The sequence below is a fragment of the Squalius cephalus genome, assembly GCF_949319135.1.
Source record: "Squalius cephalus genome assembly, chromosome: 4".
Classification (NCBI taxonomy): Eukaryota; Metazoa; Chordata; class Actinopteri; order Cypriniformes; family Leuciscidae; genus Squalius; species Squalius cephalus.
In genome coordinates, this window is record NC_137125.1 from 14,989,791 (window position 1) to 15,013,251 (window position 23,461).

Genomic DNA, 23,461 nt, shown 5'->3' on the forward strand with positions numbered 1-23,461 from the left:
TTTATGTGCATGTTTTAAAATGACTTGGTCTTATCTGTTGAAATTTTTGGAATTCCTATCAGCCAATTCTGACCGGAAAGACATGATTAAAATCTTGCATTAAAGGAATAGTTCACACAAAAATGAAAATTCTGTCATCATTTACTCACCCTCAAGTTGTTTCAAACCTGTATGAATTTCTTTTTTCTGAAAAGAAAAGATATTTTGAAAAATGTCTGTAACCAAACAGTTGACGGACCCCATTGACTTCCATAGTATTTTTTTTTCCTACTATGGAAGTTAGTGGGGTCCATCAACTGTTTGGTTACAGACATTTTTCAAAATATCTTCTTTTGTGTTCAGCAGAAAAAAGAAATTCATACAGGTTTGAAACAACTTGAGGGTGAGTAAATTATGACAGAATTTTCATTTTTGGGTGAACTATCCCTTTAATGCCTCTTGCTATTTTATAATTCCACCTGTAATGTCAGTATTGAGTCTGATTAGTTGGTATTGCTTGAATCACCTGAAGAATAAACATGAACTGGTAACTGGAGTTTACTGGAACTGCATCTTCATTTTCACTTTTCTTTTCTGCAATACATTGCCAAATAAACATAGCCTGGTGAGACAATGACTTTCCTTCATCGAGGTAAACGTTTCCCCCCTGACGCCAGACGTACGTCTAGGAGTGACAAAATTACGGTAGGACTGTGCAAACAAAGTATCTGTCTAGCATTACCATGCCAGTGTAGTGATTCATTGTCCCTTCATAGTTTGCAAGAGACATTTAATACATTTATAATTAATATTAAATAAACTAAGCGTATTTAATAAACTAAGACGTAGGCTATTTAATAAACTGAGCGTATTCATCTGTCAATATGAAACGCGACTTGGCCATTCAGTAATGATCGGAAGAACGCGTATCGACCACCGTTACTGTAAAATATACACGTATGTCCATTTAAACTCAATTTTGGTCAAATGTGGATTATATCATTACACTGGCAAGAATATGGTTACATTCAAAGATGCCGTACCAAGTATGATAACGCTACATTCAACTGCTTTTGAAATACGATGTTTTTTTCACTTCCTGAAAAGTAACCGTTTTGGACATACGTGAGTTTCATCGGGCAGCGACGATATATGTCTCTCTGTCTACTCCGTCAATCTCCCGACTCCCGCGGGCGCCTTTCAATTTTGCTTCTTTGCTCAGTTGGCTCCTCCTCCACTCCCTAAAATGTGCAGCCTGAAGAACAGAGTCAGCAGATTCACACATTTTTCTCCGTTTTGTTTTATGACAAAAACCGCCGAAGTTATGAGAATAAATGCAACGCCTGTCGCATCCCATCTTGCGTTCCTTTACGAACGCGTCAATATTTTCAATATTTTTTTATATAAAGTTTAAATTATCATATCTCCGTTTTTACTTGGTCTATCAACACAAAACAAAAAGTAAAATAGAGTTTCAAGCCAGCACTTTCGACAGAAGTGGACAGCAGCGCTCAACGTGACTTTGTTTTTATGCTTCGACGTCTTAAACTGGTCATGTGATTTGATCACGCCGGCGTGATCGGCGACTCGGAAGAGTTAAGGAGGACTAAAAAATGACCAGGACAGTAATGTCTGAAGATTGTTCAGGTGTTTATGCTTTTGTGTTTGTTTATAGGTAACGATACAGAATGTGCATTCGTTTATTTATACGCGAAGTTCTTTTTTTTTTTTCCTTACTATTACAAGTGGAGACGGAGCTGTGTGTTGTTGTTAGGTTAGGTTAAAAGCAGTTAAGTCGTCGATCGATTTTTGTTTTCTTTTTCGCTTTATCCTTTTTCCCCCTCCTCTTTGTGTCCCGTTCGGCTGTCCCACGTTTAAATGGGGTATTTTGATTCTCGCGGGGGTTCGAGATGCGAGTTTATTGGGTTAAACTTATGCCAGTTTATTTTTGTGTTTATTCGTTTTTTGTTTTGTTTTGCACATCTAACAATGCCTATGCCTGTACTTAATTGTCACTTATTTTACCCTGTGGTTTACCCCAAACTACACTTAAATGAGCTCCCTTAAGAAGCATTTGAATATTCTGAGCTGGAATGTGCGTGGTTTAAATGATATTGTTAAAAGATCTAAAGTCTTCACGCATTTAAATTCTTTGCATGCAGACATATTGTTCCTGCAAGAGACTCATATTAAGCATTCCTGTGCTCACAGACTTAGATGTAGGTGGATAGGCCAAATGTACCACTCTACTTTCTCTTCGAAGGCCCGTGGTGTGTCTATATTAATACGCAAGAATATTCCTTTTCAACATTTGTCCACTAAACAGGATATCAATGGTCGTTATCTTATTGTGACTGGCACAATTTTAGAGAAACATGTTACATTTGTGAACTTGTACGCTCCGAATTTCGATGACCCACATTTTTTCCGCTCTGTTTTTAATATCATTCCTGATGTCAACTCCACTCATCTTATTATTGGAGGGGACTTCAATTGCATCTTGGATCCTTTTATGGATAGGCACTCCCCCAGCCCTCCTAAACCTTCTAATTCAGCTACTGTTCTTAATAATCTCATTCATTCACTTAATATACTTGATATTTGGAGGCTTCAGCACCCTACTGACAAAGACTATTCTTTTTTTTTCTAATGTTCATAATTCATACACAAGGATTGACTATTTTTTAACAGATTTCAAGTTAACCTCCAAGATCTTATCCTCTAAATATCATAATATTCTAATATCTGATCACTCCCCGGTTTCTATTGCAGTAGACTTTGGGATTGATAACTCCCCTTACTCTTGGCGTTTTAATCCCACTCTATTAAATGAGGACCGTTTTAAGGAAACTTTTGCCACCCATATTACTGAATTTCTTACTTTGAATGATAAGGGGGATGTGTCTGATTCAACATTATGGGAAGCTCTTAAAGCTGTCATTAGAGGCCAAATTATAGCTTTTCAAGCAGAATTGAAAAAGCAGAGGGGCAAAAGACTTTCAGAAATTGAGACGGAGCTACCAGTGCTAGAGCATCAGTTCAAACTCACATCGTCCAATTTAACTTTGGCGAGTATTATGAAGCTAAAATATGAGTATAATACACTCTTATCTGCCCAAATTAGTACCCTTTTATCAAAGGTAAAGCAGAGACAATTTGAACTAGGTGACAAACCCAACCGCTTGTTAGCTCGTCAACTTAGGGGCATACAAGCTAGTAGAACCATAAAAACCATCAAGCTTAAATCCGGGGCCTTGACCAACAAACCAACAGAAATAAATAATGTATTCCGGGAATTCTATCAGGAATTATATTCCTCTCAAAGTACTGTAGGCTCAGTCGATATTACAAAATTCCTCCGCTCCCTAGGACTTCCTAAAATCAGTGAAGATGCGAGGGAAAACTTAAATTCAGACATCACATTGGAAGAAGTCTTTACAGCCATTAGAAGTTTTCCCAATGGGAAAGCGTCTGGTCCTGATGGTTTCTGCATAGAATTTTATAAAGCTTTTTCTAATCAAATTGGCCCCTTGATGTTAAGGATGTTTAAAAATTCTATTGAAAACAAAAAATTACCAGAAACACTTTATTCGGCCAATATTGCACTGACTTTAAAGAAAGATAAAGATAGTACGGACCCTTCCTCTTATAGACCCATTTCCCTCCTTGGTAATGATCTTAAAATATTTACTAAAATCTTAGCAAACCGGTTAAGTACATGTATCAGTTCAATAATACATGAAGACCAAACAGGCTTTATTCCCGGGAGATTTTCTTTTCATAATGTACGTAGGCTCATGAACATTGTCTATAGGAGTAAAGGAAAACATGATAAAATAGCCATTCTAGCCTTGGATGCTTATAAAGCATTTGACAGTGTGGAATGGTCCTACATATTAAGCACCATCAAAGAATTTGGACTGGGACAAAATTTTTCTTCGTGGGTTGAGATGTTGTACCTTTGCCCCTCCGCCTCTGTTCTCACAAACAATAACAGATCACCCTCTTTTCGCCTTCATCGTGGTACCCGTCAGGGTTGCCCACTGAGCCCTTTACTTTTTGCTATCGCGATGGAACCTTTAGCGATAAGTATAAGAAATCATCAGCATATTTCTCCTGTTATGATGGGGGGTGTAAAACACCAGATCTCATTATATGCGGATGATGTTCTTCTTTTTCTTTCAGATCCAGAGAGATCTCTGCCTTTCTTGTTCGACCTAATCAGGGAGTTTGGTACCCTCTCTGGATACACAATTAACTGGCAGAAAAGTGAGTTTATGCCATTATATGAAACAATGGATCCAGTTTTTGTTAATAACCTCCCCTTTAGAACTGTAAGTGAATTAAAATATCTTGGTATCACTGTTCCTAGACATTTCAAAAATTTATATGAAACAAATCATAAAGTTATGATAGACAAACTGAAGAGTGATGTAGAGACTTGGCGAGTACTTCCTTTAACAATGATTGGTCGCGTCAACGCAATCAAAATGGTTACCTTACCCAGGTTTCTCTATTTGTTTCAAAATGTCCCAATATTTCTAACCCAATCATTCTTTAAGACACTTGATTCGGTGATCATGCCATTTATTTGGGGGTATAAAGCCCATCGTATATCTAAAGCCCATATCTGTAAAGCGAGAGATGTAGGAGGCTTAGGCCTTCCCTGTTTTCAACACTACTATTGGGCAGCCAATTTAAGGGCCTTAACCTGTTAAGCTGCAACCCCACTTTTGAAAAATCCCCAGAAATGACATACCCTAACTGAAACAGATACAGTTCATGAACCCTTTGCACTAAAAGCACAAGTATGATCTCATTTGAAAGCTGACACCTGGTAGTTTATTGTAAATGTAGAATTAATTATTGTCATAATGATTTTTTTTTTTTTTAAATAGCTTCAAAGTTTTGTAAAGTTATTAGAATTTTTTTTTTATGAAACATATTAATGAAAATAAAATTGAAGTTGGCACTGGAGCAATCTAGAAATGCACTACAGCTAAAGCCACATGTCTGACCATGTTATATTTAAAATATGAAGATAATAAGTCTAAAACTCTGTATTTAGTTAAATGTTTTTCAAGATCATGTCATGACTTTATTTTGATTAGGCTACTCTAAAAATGCTACTGATGTTTAGTCGTCTTCTAAGCATCCATTCAGTCTTTTGTCTCTATTGTTTTGTGGTGCAAACGAGCCCCATTCAGTCTCAGTCTCCCCCTGCACACATTCACACCTCTCCAGCCTGGTTATGGCTCGAAATATGCATTTCTTTTGTCTGCATTATAGTTACTAACGACTGGCTATTCACAGGGTTTTAATCCCTAATTTCTTTTATCAAAGTTCTCACTTCACATTTGAAGTGCACTAAATAGTGGTCAAATGCACTAAAACATATCAGTAAGCATTCTTATTTAGAACAAAATTCATAAAAGAATAACCCCTGGTGGCAGGTGCACCTGGGCTAGCTAGCATGTTAGCTTAGCACACCATCAATACACGACCATTTATGAGATTAAAACCATGTTTGTGCTCCAAACTTACTTCATAACGCAATCGAGTGTTTTAAATAATCTTCTGTGATATAATTTGGCTTCAGATAAAAAAAAAATCAGACAGAAAACATTATTTATAGTTTTATGCACGATGATAAAGTCTATATCGATTAGCATTACATTATAAATATAATACAAAATTTAAAATACCTGGCATGGCTTGAAGAACACAGGCAAATCAAATATCATAGCATTTGTCTTCAAAACATCTTTTATCTGCATATTACAACGATCTCTGTAGCTTTGTGTGTAGCAGTGACGTCCTGGAATGTCACATGATTATGGCTCTTCTTCATGTCCCATATATGGATTATTTTTTGTGCATATAGCGCCCTCAGGCTATTGGTATGAATTGAAAACACTGCACATCTCAGTAAGAAGCGATCATAATGATTACATCGACGCATTTGGGTATAAATTCAATAAATATTATTCCTGTCTTTAGAAATATGAATCTATGAGAATATATCAATATTTCTCCAAGTTTGCACATTTTTGAGCTAAAAGCCCTGAAGGACGTTGTTTTGTGTATCGCTGTCATGACGACAGCACGGGAGTTTTTTATGAATGGAAGCGACTGACGCGCATAATTCATATTAAAGGTATCGACTCATTTTTTCATTTCATAACTCCTGACACAAATTAAGACATAACTGTCACTATAAGTTTCTCAGAATACAATAGTGGTCAAATACTGAAACTTGAGTATTATATCTTTTTAATGATGTATAGTTTGTCAAGGTATAACATTAAATCTGATAGTAACTTTGAACTATATAAATAAAAAAACGCTTCAGTGCGCCCACGCACTGGTGAAGCTTAACAGGTTGTTAATGTATTGGCGTAGTGCATATCCCGGGGTATTGACTACTACCATTCCTGCATGGCTCGTTATTGAGCGGGATATTCAGGACTCCTCCCTCCCTGCTTTACTCTTTGCAGAAAATAAACCTATTAGAAAACTTAAGAACTGTAACCCTATAATTGTAAATTCTTTAAAGGTGTGGTATCAGCTTAGGAAGGTCTTTAAACTCCCTCAAACTTGTTCTCTTACTCCTATAGCCTATAACCATGCATTTCCTCCCTCGCAGACGGATACAACTTTTTTATCATGGAAAGAAAAAGGAATTGTATCGATAGGTGATTTATACATTAACAATGTATTTGCGTCTTTTGCTCAGCTCAGACAAAAGTTTGAACTACCCCCCTCTCATTTTTTCAGGTATTTACAAGTACGAAACTATGTTAAAAGTAATATACCTAATTTTGAAACCTATAAATCCCCTGAGCATCTTTATTATTGTATGACCTCTGAACTTGACATGAAGGGTCTGGTTTCTAAATTTGTTGAATGCTTAAATAACTCCAGAGTTCCTCGTACACAATATTTAAAGATATCCTGGGAAAAAGACCTGGGTATAGATATCTCAGAAGATTCCTGGGCCGAGGCCCTCCGAGGTGTTAGATCTTGCTCCATCAGCTCTAATTTTCAACTGATACAATATAAAGTTGTACATAGGCTGCACTACTCTCGTACAAAATTACATTCTATATATCCCTCTGTCTCACCTTTGTGTATTAAATGCAAGTCTAATGAAGGTACATTGGCTCATTTATTCTGGTTCAGTCCAAAAATATGTAAATTCTGGTCTGAGGTTTTTTGTTTTTACTCAAAGGTACTTAAAACTGATTTTCCTCATGATCCCCTTGTTGCAATATTAGGTTGGGCCCCTTCTTTAGAGATCTATAACCTTAATCAAATCCAGTTGATACAATATGGGATGACAATAGCGAAGAAGACAATCTTGCTGACGTGGAACAAAGAGTTTGTACCTAAATTTGAGTTGTGGCTTACAGAGTTTAGCAGTGTACTACATATGGAAAAGATCAGATATGAAATTGCTGGTAAACCAAAGAAATTCTTCCAGATTTGGAAGTCCTTTATGGAATTTCTGGAAGGGGATCATGGAATTTAACAGACTGGACATATATTATAATAGGCGTGGTACTGTAGATTATATAGCATCTTGCAGGGTGCAATCATTCTTTTTTTCTTCATAATTGGGTAAACATTTGTATTGGCATTTTCTTTTAAGTATCTTTTAATGTATGTATAGAGGTTTGCAATGTGTGTATGTATACATGTATGAATGGATATTGTATGTTTCTGTGTGTATATGCACTTTTGACAGGCATTTATCATTATTGATTTTTCCTTTTTTTATTTATTTTTTATTTTTGCTGGCATGGGGTGGGGGGTTGTTCTGTAAAAAATGTGAAAAGCTTTAAATAAAATATGAAAAAAAAAAAAAAAGTTCATCTATCCATCATAAAAGTGCATCTACAGTATCCATTATAAAAGAGCATCTATCCATCATAAAAGTGCATCTATCCATTATAAAAGAGCATCTATCCATCAAAAAAGGGCATCTATCCATCATAAAAGTGCATCTATCCATTATAAAAGTGCATCTATCCATCATAAAAGTGCATCTATCCATCATCTATCCATCATAAAAGTGCATCTATCCATTATAAAAGTGCATCTATCATCATAAAAGTGCATCTATCCATTATAAAAGTGCATCTATCCATCATAAAAGTGCATCTATCCATCATCTATCCATCATAAAAGTGCATATATCTATCATAAAAGTGCATCTATCCATTATAAAAGTGCATCTATCATCATAAAAGTGCATCTATCCATTATAAAAGAGCATCTATCCATCAAAAAAGTGCATCTATCCATTATAAAAGTGCATCTATCATCATAAAAGTGCATCTATCCATTATAAAAGAGCATCTATCCATCAAAAAAGGGCATCTATCCATCATAAAAGTGCATCTATCCATTATAAAAGTCCATCTATCCATTATAAAAGTCCATCTATCCATTATAAAAGTGCATCTATCCATCATAAAAGTGCATCTATCCATCATAAAAGTGCATCTATCCATTATAAAAGTGCATCTATCCATTATAAAAGTGCATCTATCATCATAAAAGTGCATCTATTCATTATAAAAGAGCATCTATCCATCATAAAAGTGCATCTATCCATTATAAAAGAGCATCTATCCATCAAAAAAGGGCATCTATCCATCATAAAAGTGCATCTATCCATTATAAAAGTGCATCTGTCCATTATAAAAGTCCATCTATCCATTATAAAAGAGCATTTATCCATCAAAAAAGTACATCTATCCATCATAAAAGTGCATCTATCCATTATAAAAGTGCATCTGTCCATTATAAAAGTCCATCTATCCATTATAAAAGAGCATTTATCCATCAAAAAAGTACATCTATCCATCATAAAAGTGCATCTATCCATTATAAAGTGCATCTATCCATCATAAAAGTGCATCTATCCATCATAAAAGTGCATCTATCATCATAAAAGTGCATCTATCCATTATAAAAGTGCATCTATCATCATAAAAGTGCATCTATCCATTATAAAAGAGCATCTATCCATCATATAAGTGCATCTATCCATTATAAAAGAGCATCTATCCATCATAAAAGTGCATCTATCCATCATAAAAGTGCATCTATCCATTATAAAAGTGCATCTATCATCATAAAAGTGCATCTATCCATTATAAAAGAGCATCTATCCATCATATAAGTGCATCTATCCATTATAAAAGAGCATCTATCCATCATAAAAGTGCATCTATCCATCATAAAAGTGCATCTATCCATTATAAAAGTGCATCTATCATCATAAAAGTGCATCTATCCATTATAAAAGAGCATCTATCCATCATAAAAGTGCATCTATACATCAAAAAAGGGCATCTATCCATCATAAAAGTGCATCTATCCATCATCTATCCATCATAAAAGTGCATCTATCCATCATAAAAGTGCATCTATCCATTATAAAAGTGCATCTATCATCATAAAAGTGCATCTATCCATTATAAAAGAGCATCTATCCATCATATAAGTGCATCTATCCATTATAAAAGAGCATCTATCCATCATAAAAGTGCATCTATACATCAAAAAAGGGCATCTATCCATCATAAAAGTGCATCTATCCATTATAAAAGTGCATCTATCCATTATAAAAGAGCATTTATCCATCAAAAAAGTACATCTATCCATCATAAAAGTGCATCTATCCATTATAAAAGTGCATCTGTCCATCAAAAAAGTACATCTATCCATTATAAAAGTGCATGTCTTCATGTTCATTTTATGAAGTATACTTAAGTAATTTTCAAGTATATTTTTTAAGTATACTTTATGTAGTAAGTATACTAATCAATGTGTACTTGTAGTAAACTTGTGTACTATTTCAATACTGCTTGGGACTAAATTGGCCCACTTTTAGTATTTAGTATTTGTAAGAGTAGTAAACTAAGTACACAACTAGTTTTCTCATTTGTAATGCATCTGTACTACAAGTGAACTTATAAGTATACTAGTAGTTTACTATTTTAATACAAGTAGTACATTTTTTAGTTTATGAAAGTACACACTGATGTGTGCTCTCAGTAAACTACTAGTTTTGTAGCTTATACTACAAGTATACTTGTAAGTTTTCTTTAAGTGAACATAACATTATACTTATAGTTTACTATTTATATATTATTTTTGCACTTGAAAAATACCTTTAACTGTTCTTTAATTTTAAAAACATTGTATTAGCTTCATGCATCCTTTTTTAATCAACACTTGAATGTTAGTAAGTTTCATAAAGAAAGGCAACATTTTAAACAAAAAAGTAGAATTAGAGTAAATTGCTATACACTACCAGTGGACTAGCCTACACAAAAATTCAGATATGCAGAATTAGAAACATATCTGTTTTATATCAATATTCTAATCAATATTTTCAAACAATGTAAGTTTCATAAGACTGTATATGAAAAACTATGTAAAAAAAAGTATATTTAATTGACTACTCAATCAAAAGAGTTAACACAACTACAAGACAAGTATACTTTGAATTCTTAATTATTCTTTTAAGCATATCTGGATCAAAAGATTGAGTTCAAGTACAGGCCAAATATACCTGGGCCCGTATTCATAAAGAATCTTAATGCAAAGAGTAGCTCCTAGTGACAAAATTCTAAGAAAATTCTTAGAAATGTGGGCGTTTACTCTTAAAATTAAAGAAAAAAATCCCAGTAAAGAAAAATGTACTTCAGAAAGCATCTTAACCCTTAAAAGAGGTCTTAAAGTCAAAATTGTAAGGAGTATGGACGAGGACTTTTCAGAGGCTGAAGAGTTTCTTTAGCAGAGGAGAACATGGCAGAAAGACGAAGAGGGAGAAAAAATGTGTTGCAGACAATGGATGACAGTGTACGAGATGACAGAAGAATGTACAAGTGTGAAGCGTTTGGATGAATAGGTCCACAGTTTTACAACGAATGGTAAAACACCTGTTGGAAAGCATCTTTTGCAGCGATTTTTGTGTGAGCATATCAGTGAACACCCCTGACCACTCGGTGAGTTTCACGTCTTTGTAAACGAAAGTTTAATGCGTTTTAGGAAGGATTTTTCCAGTGCACCTATGCAGCCATTGTGGAGGTGGGGGGGTGCTACCATAGAAACCTTAAATTCTCGGGACAGCAACATGTGTCCAAATTTCAATCTTAACCGTTCTTTTTAATCAGAAACTATCTGAAAACAGGGCTTTAAGTGTAAAATACCGAACTTGTCCTTTAAGAGTTTTCTGAGAGGATTCTTAGAATCTTTATGAATATGGGCCCTGGACTTTTCTCTCAGTATAAATCAAGTAGGCCTACACTGAAGTGTAATTTTAAGTATATTTCTGAGAAGTACATAAAATGTAGACTGAAAGTATACTTTCTTATTTTAAGTTCAAAAGAAGTATACTAAGTGTGAAAAACACCAAGCTTACATTAGCTACTGCTACTATTCCCCACCAATTCACAAGCACAAGAGAAAAAGTATTTTGTACTTACATTTAATACCCCTGAAACTCAATGGAAGTTGTTTGAAGATGACATAGTTGGTAGTGTTGTTATAACCAGTCAACTGAACCAACAATCTTTTCACAAAACTGACAAAACCTCGTCAAACTGTCAAAATCCATCAAAATTCCGTGCATGAGCTACTTTCTGACATCATATTTGAATATCAAAATACATGATAGAAATATTTTGTTAAACCACTTACAAGTGTTATGTTTACAACACCATTGACTACACTATTGAAACAATTACTTTTTATTACAACTGTACATGAATAAATAGGCCATTTGGCCCTGGACTAATAGGGTATTCTATTTGTCCATTCTATTGGCTCTATTCTATTTTGAAGACTTCTGCTGGCTGCACAAGTCTAATTTAAGGCTCTCACAAATAAATAGTATGGGTATATTATACATTTTCTGAGTCATCAGAGTGCCTTGAGTATTGAAGTTGTTGAGTTTTGTGTCCATGGTGTTCTTTCATGCCACAGGGATAAAAGAAAGCATACAGTTTAGGCGGAAATAGTGAAAAAATGTGTGTTATTTCTGGTTTAAAGAAGTCTTGTGACCTCTGTGTTTGTCAGACAGATTCAGTACTGGGCTTAAATGAAAGCCTAAAAGGTCCCCTTTCCAACGATACCAAGCACCATATTATAGAATATTGATAATATCCCTAGCATGAGCCTAAACCAGATATACTCCAGATTTCAAAAACGGAATTTATTTTAGGGGGTTAGTAACTTCAATGGCTCAAAAAAGTGATTTCGCTACCACCCCTGCACTGCTATCGTGATTTTTCTAATACTAGGGGTGTATACCTTGCCAAAAAACAATGATAGCATTTGCCCCCCCGTTGATACCGATGGACCAAATTTGGGGCCCTGGCTCATGGACTAATTGTTGATATCAAAGAATTCATATCCTGGAAATTAATAAAAGTTAAAACGGCTTGCCATAAACGTCAGAATTTACAATTCAAAATCATCATATCGCCCAGTCATAGTTCATTTCCTAATAAACTTTTCTACTGTCTATTTTTGACATTAGGCTGAGGAAGCTCCCCCTGAGGATGATGCCCCTGATGGAGATGCCCCTGCCCAACCACTAGCTCCCAGGGTAAAAAATAAATAAATAAAAAAATATGCAGAAAGGAGGTCACTGAAGTCTCGCCTTGCCAGGCGAAAGAGGAAGGCACCACGAACATTTTTAAATTATGTTCTTTCATTTTGTGATGTCCAGTTATATTTTAATAAATGTTTTGTTTTTGTGATGTCCAATTATACTTTTTATATATTGTATTTTATATATTTATTTACACTAAGTTGTTTATTCATACAAATAGTAATGAAGAACTAAGAAACACATTATTAGCAATTAACATTAATCTGCACTTTCTGCGTCGGATTAGAAGGGCAAACCTCCCCCCTCCCATCCTCACCACTTTCTACAGAGGCACAATAGAGAGCAGATTTGATTTGATTAGATATGATACCTTCCACCTGCACATTGAGTTCTTCCCTTTAAATACGTTTTAAACGACAAAACAAACCAACACTTCTAAGCCTATCTAACAAAATCTCATGGTCCACTGTGTCAAAAGCAAAAAATTTAGTTAAATCAATAAAAAGACATGCACAGTGCTGCTTTTCATCTAGGGATCCCACAAGGTCATTTAGAGCTTTTAGAACAGCCGTAATGGTGCTGTTTTTTACGAAATCCTGATTGGTTGATTGACAAAAGTTTATGAATATATAAATACTGTGTCAATTGTTCACCGATAAAACTTTCCAAAACTTTTGACAAAATACAAAGCTTTGAAATAGGTCTGTAGTTATCTAATAAAGTAGAGTCACCCCCTTTCAACAAAGGAACCACGAATGCAGACTTCCAGATACGTGGGATTTCCTTGGTTGTTAATCTTTTAAATTGTGTCATGTAGCTTGATGCTACTTGTTGCTCTAGTCCACCTGCTGCAGGAGATTTCTATTCCATACTCTAATTTGTTAAAAGAATTCACATAAGGTCCCAAGAATAGTTTTTTTATTTGTTTTCTAACAAGACTTAGTAATAGGTAGATTATTCATGTATAGTGGGATGAAAGAGGTGTAGATGGCCAAGCCAATGCCAGAATAAAGGCTACAGTAGTTTAGTGGCAATCGGGAGAGTCGGGACTTTTCCCGGTGGGCCGGTAGTGTATCGAGACTGCGATGGCCGGTCTAATAATAGTTAGTGTGTAATGTTGCTGTTTGAGCATAAACAACATCTGCAAGGTTACGACGCTCAAAGTTCAAAGCAAAGGGAGATATTTTCTTTTAAAGAAATCTTTTTTTAAGGATTACAACAAATGGCTGGTAGAGACAAAACATTCCTCCCAGGTTAGTGACAACACCAACCCTAACATTTACATAAACCCATCATGACAGATATGCTAATCAATGACTAGAAGATAATTACATATAAGCTACATAAATTCATCAACTAACCATTCAGAAATGTTGTCTACATTTTATCACTTATTGAGTCTCTCCATTTTGTCTGACTCCGGTTTGAACATAAAAGGCTAAAAGTTTTTGAAATTTTCAGTGCATGTCTGTGTGAGGTAAAAAGACAACGCATCTCATTTGCATTTAAAGGGACAGACACAAAAACGGTGTGTTTTTCTGTTAACAATTTTAACATGCTATATAAAAATATCTGTGGGGTATTTTGAGCTAAAACTTCACATACACACTCTGGGGACATCAGAGACTTATTTTACATCATGTGAAAAGGGCATTATACCACCCATTTAAAGAAAAAAAGAAGGCTATTTTGAAGATTGATTGACACACAGTTCCATCACCCTTCTTTTAATTAAGTTTTAATCATAAATATGTCTGTATTTCCTCCAAGAGATTGATATTCTCCTGCCAGGCTGTTGTTGTATATACAAATTAATTCTTAAGTGAATTGCCTGGTTAAAAAAAAAAATGAAAGAACAAAAAAAGAGAGATATGAATAAGCCATTTTTTTTTATTCTGAATACTTTATTCTTACAGATTATACTGTATTAAGCAATTAGTTGTTCAAAACAATCTATCCAGTTTCACTGATGATTTGGCAAATTTCCTAACTCAACCAAAGAAAGAAAATCGTAAAATAGTGTCTGTTCTTGAATAGTTATCGTTTACACATTTGTGAGTTAAAAATCTGTAATTATTATCTGATCTAGTGATTTTCCTTTGCTGTCATGTTCTCATTTTTAATGAAAGAATAATGATAAAGAGATAATGGACTGGAAATCACTGGGAAAACCCTTGTGTCCCACCTGAACTCCGTCACCTCTATTTTATTATTTATTCTTTAAATTCACTGTATTGTGGAGGATTTTCTGCAGGAAGGAGATGCATGGCAGGGTTGCTGACCATGGATATCTAAAAGAAAAAAAAAAGCTATATGATCAGCTTCTTTGCTTACAGATGACTTATTTATTGATAATATTAAACAATTAATGCACCCATTCCAGTTCATATGTAGTGACACTAAATTCAAATAATTCATTGTTTTGTGGAATTTGTTTTCTGAGTACTATTTTAGTCAAAGTCTAATTAAACTGGGGTTACAAGCTTCTCTTACCTCTGAGTTGTTAATATCATGGAAGTGATTGTGCCCAAAACAACAGGGTTGTTGAGTTAAAACTTGTGGAACAAACAGCACCTTTGGAAAAATACACATGTAGAGTTTTATGTTTTCTTACTGTGAAATGCCACACATGCAAAGACACTGACAGACAGTTTCAGTATTACAGGATTATAGACATCAATATACTTCAAATGGAGTAGAAAAAAGCAAAAATCCTTCTGAAATGTCCTGGTGTGGAACCATATGCTTTCATTTAGAAAAAGAAACCGAAAAACTACATGATATCCTCATGGTAATGTTGCTGTTTTTGAAGCAGTTAAACTTGGAGTTTTGCTATTTGTAGAGACGTTGCTGCTGAACACTGTTGAGAGACACACACAGACTCGGGTAATTCATACTCGCTTAATCTCTGCATATCTATGTCTAAAACCTACATTACTAGCTTTCAAATTTGGAAATGAGTAGTTGCAAGAAATGGTGCTTTAAGGACAATAAAGATATATATATCAGGTTAAGTAGGGAAAAATGTACACCATTGAATTAGTAGTTGCAGTGGAAAGCTGTACTGTGATCATGTACGTGTGATGTGTGCAGCTTATAATACCACATTTTTAGAGCAGCTCGGTTCACAGTAAATGTTGATTCTCCCAAACTCCATCTCTGCAAGTGCTTCGAGTTTAAAGGGGTCATCGGATGCCCATTTTTCACAGGTTGGTATGATTCTTTAGGGTCTTCATGTAAAGTTTGTAACACACTTTGGTTAAAATTCCTTAATGGTAGTGTAAAACAACACACTTTTTACCTCCTCAAAAACAGCTCTGTTCGCAGTGACCCATTTTGGTGATTGTCTCTTTAAATGATAATGAGCAACTGCTCACCCCACCCCTCTCTTCCAAGTGGGATGTTGACAGAAGACATGTAAAGTGCTGCCTTGACAACCTGCCTTGGCGGACAGTATACAAATGGCTGAGGGCGTAAATATGCTAATTCCGTACCGTCCATCAGTGGTCGTGGGCGGAGCATGAGCAATTTGACAACAGGTTGCTCAGAAAAGTCAAACGGCTTGATTATTGAGGTGTTTAAGCTTTTTGAGGATTAAAAAAAAAGAAGTGAATGGATTTTTCATTGTATGATTGTTGTGTCCACACACTGCAAAGACACATTTATATGCAAACACCAAATAAAAGTGAATTTTGCATCCGATGACCCCTTTATAATGGTAATGCAATGTGTGTTAAGTTCACTTTACATTCACGTAATTTCCAACATTTTTGTGGACTAAAGTATAAAATGGAAATGAAGTAGTCATTCAAGTTTACATTTAGTAAACTCATTTCCAATAAAAAAAATATATAACAAGCATGATAAATGTAACCGTTTTATAGAAAAAAGTATGTTTTGTTATAGCTTTTGAAGCAAGGGCACCGCCATCTTGCAATACCACAGCGTGTGACATCACAGGATTTATTGTAAAAAGAGAAAGTAGGGACAGACAGGGAAAGTTAAGTTACCATTATTTGGTGACCATCCAAAATCAAACTGAAGTTTTGATAGTGGTATCCCAAACATTGTTTTCATAACGAGAGGCGTAACCTGATGTAAACAAACAATGCTTCATACAATAACGTTCATTTGCCATTTTATTGTTACGTCAGACCTTTCAGATAAGTTGACATTACAATGGCTCGTTCACCAGTAGTGGCACGTAACATTTTATGTTCACCTTACAAATACAATTATCTTAACCGCTGTTAACAGGACGCTCCTATCTTTCTGCTTGGACATCTTTAAGAGAAAAGAGTCCACCACCCCCACATAGTATGCTAAATGTATATGCACCATGGCAGACATCCCAACCTGCAAAAAGTCATTTCAGGGAGGTATCCCGAACCCCTCCCAAAAATTTGCTCTGGTTTCACATCATCTTGGTTCTCTGGATTGACCACTGACAGATTTGTCAAGATTTGGTCTCTCATTGGGAACTTTTCTTTTACTTTTTGAAAGCTTCTGACATAGAATGCTCTGGCATCTTTGAAGAATTGCTTCGTCTTGTGAGTGGAGAGTGCTTCCTCACTTAGCATATGCCTCCTCGCCAAGAACCCAACAAAAAGTTCTTCATCTGGACAGTGAATTTCAGGGTTGCTCACATCTATCTCCTGCAATTTCAGCTCTCTCAAAACCTTTGGCACAACAAATCCGCTTGCTATGTCATGCAGGAGTTGTTTTTACCAATCATGACATTTGCAGTTGTCACTGCTGAATCCTACACAATTAGACCATTCAAGGCCTTTGTCATGCATGGATGATGCAATGCAGTTGAATATGCTGGCAGCTTTGGCATCATTGCACACTGGCATGTCTACAAATCCAACTGTCACCTTATCCTGTGCTTCACTGTAGTAGCTGACTAAAATAGCACACTCCTTCTCACACATGATGTCATTGCTTTCATCAACCATAATACTGTATGGCCTTTTTTCTGTCCGGATTAACCTGTACAAATCCTCTGAACACTCAGGTTCCAGTGCCAGGTTCATCATAGCTGCTTTCTTAGTGAAAGAGCAGGCATAATATTTCTGGAAACATTTTTTTAAATAACTTTCCTGTGTGCCTACACACCTGGAATGGCAGGTTATGTTCCACAATAAAAGATGTGAAATACATCTCAGCTGTAGTCACCTTCTGAATGGAAGAACTGAGATATATTGGAGCAGCCTTCCCTGCGCTTAGCCTCCCTAACATGTTGTGGTCCCTAAAAGATATAAAAGCATAATATATTATTTCTATAAGCTATAGGCATATGCAATTATTTTTAAATATGTAGATTACTTTTACTATTTATATAAGCTGCTTATACTATTTATGTAAACTGCTTTTATTTATTGTCCATTGCAACAAACAGGTCTAAGGTGTTTGTTGTTTTCATGTAGCCTTGGCAACTAACCGGCCTGAATAATATGCACACATGAAATGAAACTTGTTGAACTCACCTCAACATGCCTTTTGCAATAATTTAACCCACCATGGGCAATGCTGAATTCGCTGTTACAAATAGTGCAGCGTGCAAGACTGTCATTTTGTTTGACACTTATAAGACAGGGGTACACTTCCGTGTAGTCTGCCGTAAAATGTGTCTTATACTTTTTTTTTTTTGGGCCACTCTCCCTCTGCCATAGCGCTCCTGTGTCTAGATAGACTTAACTGATTCATTTGGTTCGGGAGAAGAGATAAAAAGCCCGCCCACACTGACAATTGATTGGTTGATTTGCTGAAACAGGCCAATCATGATGCTCTCTGTCTTACAAGCGCTTGATGAGGCACACACACACACGCTCTCTCTCTCTCTCTGCCGTGCGCGCGCTACACGGTTTGGAACATCTCTGTCTCGCATGCGCGCTTTTGCTCGCTCGCTCTAGATTCCGGGAGATTTTAACTCATTTGTTAAAAGATTAACTGTCCGATTTACACCCTTACTTCTTGTGTTGTTCAGGCGGGGGGGACGCCCTAGCATTCGGATCCAAATGTTGTTTAGTCATTGCATTTTTGATGCCACAGGAAGTTTACAGCTGCGTCACACCGTCTGTGGCTGACCACCCTCACCGTTGGCCCGATCGAATAAATCGTCGGTTTCCGGCCGACACCACCTGAAGGTGGTGATGGGATTTCGCTGGCCAAATAATGCAAACTTGACTGACTGCTTTATTTAAACTTTATGTTAAAAGCTTGAGGATTTGAACATTTGAAAATGAAGAATTTACAAAATAAATATTCGTATTGTAACTTTGTATTGTAGTATTTGTTGGTTCCTGTAAAGCGTGAACCCAAGTGTGAACACCCTTAAAAGAAACCATTTCCATTGCTGACAAAAAAAAAAAGTTTGGTAACTTGGCGCATCACTCACCTGTGGAGAACAGCAGGAGGTGGCTTTACAGGCAAATGCTGACAGAGAGATGGAGATGATAAACTGAAGGAAGGCGAATACCATTGATACACCACTGATTCCCCAGAAGAGAGTCTGAGAGAGAATTAAACATTAGCACAAATAATAATGACAAAATAATTGATGATTAGCACTCACATCAGTACACAGGCTGTTCAGAAGTTCAGAATCTATCATCCTTGAGGTTCAATATAGTAATAAACCATATTTATATGTCAAACTGGACTGAGTTTAAAATTAATGTATAATGCCTTCTTGCATTGTAAATGATCAGTAATAGCAAGGGATCTATAAACTACTTCTGAAATGTTTTTTAAAAGTGTATTGACCAGGCAGTGAACTTAATTGTAATTACTAAATAAATGTGAATTGAAAAGTTGGTGACATACCATATACTTTCCATTACAACCATCATAATAATGGTTGCAATTATAAGTTATTGGCGCTGAAGCCAAATCCAATGAAATCATGATAATGGAAAAGCCTGCAGTTATAGCACTGCAAATGTTCATTCCAAGTGAACCTTTCACCTGTAGGTAGAAAAAACAACATAAAAAAACTAGATGAATAATTTAGCAAGAACTTTAGCTTGTTAACATAGATGGAAAAGTATATGGAATATGATTAATACACTTGATATCAGGGTCCAATGACGCAGTCCAATGGCTCATGTAGATGAGTAAAGGATACCATTGAAATGTATCTTTTAAAGGGGTGGTATAATACGCTTTTCGAAAGATGTAAAATAAGTCTTTGATGTCCCCAGAGTGTGTATGTGAAGTTTTAGCTCAAAATACCCCATAGATATTTTTATATAGCATGTTACAATTGTCACTTTTTGAGGGTGAGCAAAAACGCACGGTTTTTGTGTCGGTCCCTTTAAATACAAATGAGCTGCTGCTCCCAGCACAGGGGGCAGAGCTACAACAGCTTGTGTCCTTTTACCTCACACAGACATGCACTGAAAATTTCAAAAACTTTTAGCCTTTTATGTTCAAACCAAAGTCAGAATGATGGAGAGACTCAAGAAGAAGTGACATCATGTAGACAACATTTATGAATGGTTAGTTGGTGAATTTATGTAGCTGAAATGTAGTTATCGTCTAGTCATTAATTAGCATATTCTATCTTGATAATCTATAAATCGTGTTGCGGGGTTTATAGGATGTAAAGTGTGAGTCTTAGTTTATGTAAATGTTAGGGTTGGTGATGTCACTAACCTGGGAGGAATGTGGTGTAGTCCCTACCAGCCATTTGTTGTAGTCCTTAAAAAGTGATTTCTTATAAATAAAATATCTCTCGTTGCTTTGAACTTTTAGTGTCATAACTTTGCAGATGTTGTTTATGCTCAAACAGCAACATTACACACTAACTAAAGTTACAAAAATGAAATCATATTCAACCACCCCTTTAAAAATTAATTTAGTTTTACAGCAAACAATACACAATTTGGTGTGAATTCTAAAAATGTCCTGTGGTCTATGTCTATTAAGTTTCATTATTTTGGGTGTTGCATTTTTTAAAGATAATTCAATTTTGCGAAAAATGAGCATTGCCATTCCTGACAAATTTTGGTTTACTGTGAATTATGGTCACTGATGCCCATACACTTTTATGGTGGAAAAAGAAGAAATCAGTACAAACACAATTAGGTTCCAGTACCTCTGGTGCTTAAACACCTAATAATAAGAAGTGTTGTGTACATACCAAACACAAACTGGAGGGTGAATTCAGTTTGTTTTCTGCAGCAATGCAGAGTGAGCCTGCGATGATGTACTGAGAGCAGAGAAGACAAAAATCAAGATGTGACAGAGCAGCCTGTACTATGATGGAAGGTAAACAAACTCAGGGTTACAGGATAAGTTTTGAGTTGACAAAACCAAACCAATCCAACCAGGCTTTGCTGATCATCAACTTTTCTGTCAACTCGGGATTTGATCCTGAGTTTATGAGTTTAGGTGTGACATCAGTAGCGAACAGCCAATCACATGCTGAGAAACTGCGATTCACGTCTCTCTTCTCAAGAATATACTGAGATTGAAAAATATTAAGAATTTAAACAAATTTAAACTGTATAAAATAACTTCACAACTATTACTTGCACTGATATAGCAAGACTTTTCTTTTAGTTGTGAAGTTAGTTTATACAGTTGATAAAGGTATAGAGAATTGAACACATTTATAGCGTCATCTATTAACTCTAAAACGTATTTATATTACCTTTATATATTTAATCATTTAAACTGTGCTTAATAATAATGGATAAACTAAAATTATACACGTGTGGTTGATTAAGGGTATAATAATTACATAAATAATATCTATATAATACAAAATTATTATTCTAAATAAGGATTAGGCTACTAAAAGCCAGATGATTTTGTCTTTAAAAAGCATTTGCTATGTAGAGACCTTGAATTTGGAGTAGAAACAGGTGGAGTGACTATCGCATCAGACATGTGCGTATCGCATCAGACACCTCTTACCTGGAACATAACCTGCCCCAGGTTACCCGTGGAGCGCAAGTTACTATGGCGATGAACACTGCTAAAAGCCAAACCACATTAATGGTGCCTAAACCCCAGAGTTGGCGCAAACTAAACTGAAACATACCTGGCTAGCCACCTAAACCAGGCCCCGGGCAGTGAGTTATTGGTAATGAAGTATCAATAGTCTGGTGGCTTTCAAAGGCACTCTAACTGGTGACTGTGACTGGCTGATAGACTATACATGTTTAATACTTTACTCTGTAAATAATAAACCTTCTCTTATATTGCTGTCTTTCCTGCATTGTCACCAAGACATTGAGTCACATTAATCAATAAAAAATGTGTATGCTTTGTTCATGCGAGTACCCCTTTAAAAAAATATATATATATATTTATGTACTTTCCTTACTTCACACTGACAAACTTGCATAAAAATTATACAATTATTTGGGTTTATGAACAATTTCTCACCCCAAGGGCTTTTGGTTGGCCTTTCAGAAATGGCTGAAGTCCATGAAGAGGTGAAACTCCTGCTAGCTGTTGTCCATAAACAGGCACAGGAACATTTGTCCCAGTTTGTGTCGGTGGTTGAAACTGGATGACAAGCGTCGAAGAGTTCACGGGTATGACAGTGTGAGACATTCTTCTTTCTGAATCTGAAATTGACCTGTACAAAATCATTGTAAATCGAGAGTAGATATGATTTTAAAATTGATTTTCTATTTTTTATTTATTCATTAAAATATTTTTTATTTATCATAAACGTGGTCTTCATTTTATTAAAATGCTTATGAATGCACTCAATCATTGGTTAAATTATTGTCATCAAATTGAATTAGACCTTGAAACCAGAGAATATGCAAACAGCTCATGTTTAAATTGATCTATATCATTTACATTTAGCAGATTTTCTTTTCTAAAGACACTTATAAAAGTGCCCTACCAACCAATATATATTATTACCAAATAAAATAAATCCATACATTAATAAAAAAAAAAAAAAATGCAGACAATGCAAAAGTGGTCAGATAGTAAGAGTAAGTATATAATTTGCTGTTTTACCGGAAAGAAATCTTCTCTTCAGTTGGTTTACCGCACTTTGCTCTGTTCTGTTCTTCTGAAATAAGCCGATGTAAGTAGGAGTAAGATAAGAGTAACGGCTTATACTGTTTCCCAGAATAAAAGGGGAAGCAGGTGGAGCTCAGGTGGTTATGAGGGGTAGTAACACTGGCCCTTTAATAAGATAATAAAACCACAAAAGACAATAATTAACGTAGTAGTTCGTAAGTAACGTAGTAAGTATTCATAAATTTGTTTATGTTGTTTTACAGCTAGCAGGAGTTTCACTTCTTCATGGACTTCTGTAAAACTTGGTCATTTTTCTTCCTCGCCAGCCCAACTCTCATGTGGAGTGCCGCAGGGGTCTATGCTCACACCCATTATTTTTTCCCTGTATTTACTTCCTCTGGGCTCCATTTTCAGAAAGCATGGTGTATCATTTCACTGCTATGCAGATGATACACAAATTTATTTGCCTCTGAAACGCAACAAAGATACGGCTCTGAAATCTCTTTTTGCATACCTAGAAGAAGTAAAAATGTGTTTTTCTCAAAATTTCTTATTTCTGAATGAATCCAAAACTGAGGTTATAGTCTTTGGCCCCCATGATAACTTTAATCCCAGCAAACACATTTACGTTGTGGCAACGTCTCTGGCACGTTGCATTTCTGCTATGGCAACGTCGCTGTCTACGTGCTCGCAACATTGTAACAACGTAGAATTGTAAGACGTGACAGGGCTGTAGCAACGTTATTGCGCGACATTCAGCAACTGAGAGACGACGTTCTGACAATATTTTTATATGGTGTATTTTGTTAGATAATTATATACGTTTTATCGTTTATTGTTTATCTATATTAT

The 23,461-nt window shown here is 35.6% G+C and overlaps 1 protein-coding gene across 1 annotated transcript; it reads right to left on the minus strand.

The window, feature by feature from the left end:
• Positions 1-1,111: 1,111 nt before the first annotated feature.
• Positions 1,112-22,204, minus strand: LOC307156989 (uncharacterized protein; the record flags this gene model as incomplete). The annotated part of the gene is made up of 4 exons (XM_079868719.1): positions 22,013-22,204; positions 20,760-20,828; positions 19,014-19,127; positions 1,112-1,234 (listed from the first exon to the last, which is right to left on the minus strand). The coding sequence occupies exons 1-4, from the start codon at positions 22,181-22,183 to the stop codon at positions 1,112-1,114; spliced, it is 477 nt and encodes a 158-aa protein (XP_079724845.1). The 5' UTR covers positions 22,184-22,204.
• Positions 22,205-23,461: the final 1,257 nt, after the last annotated feature.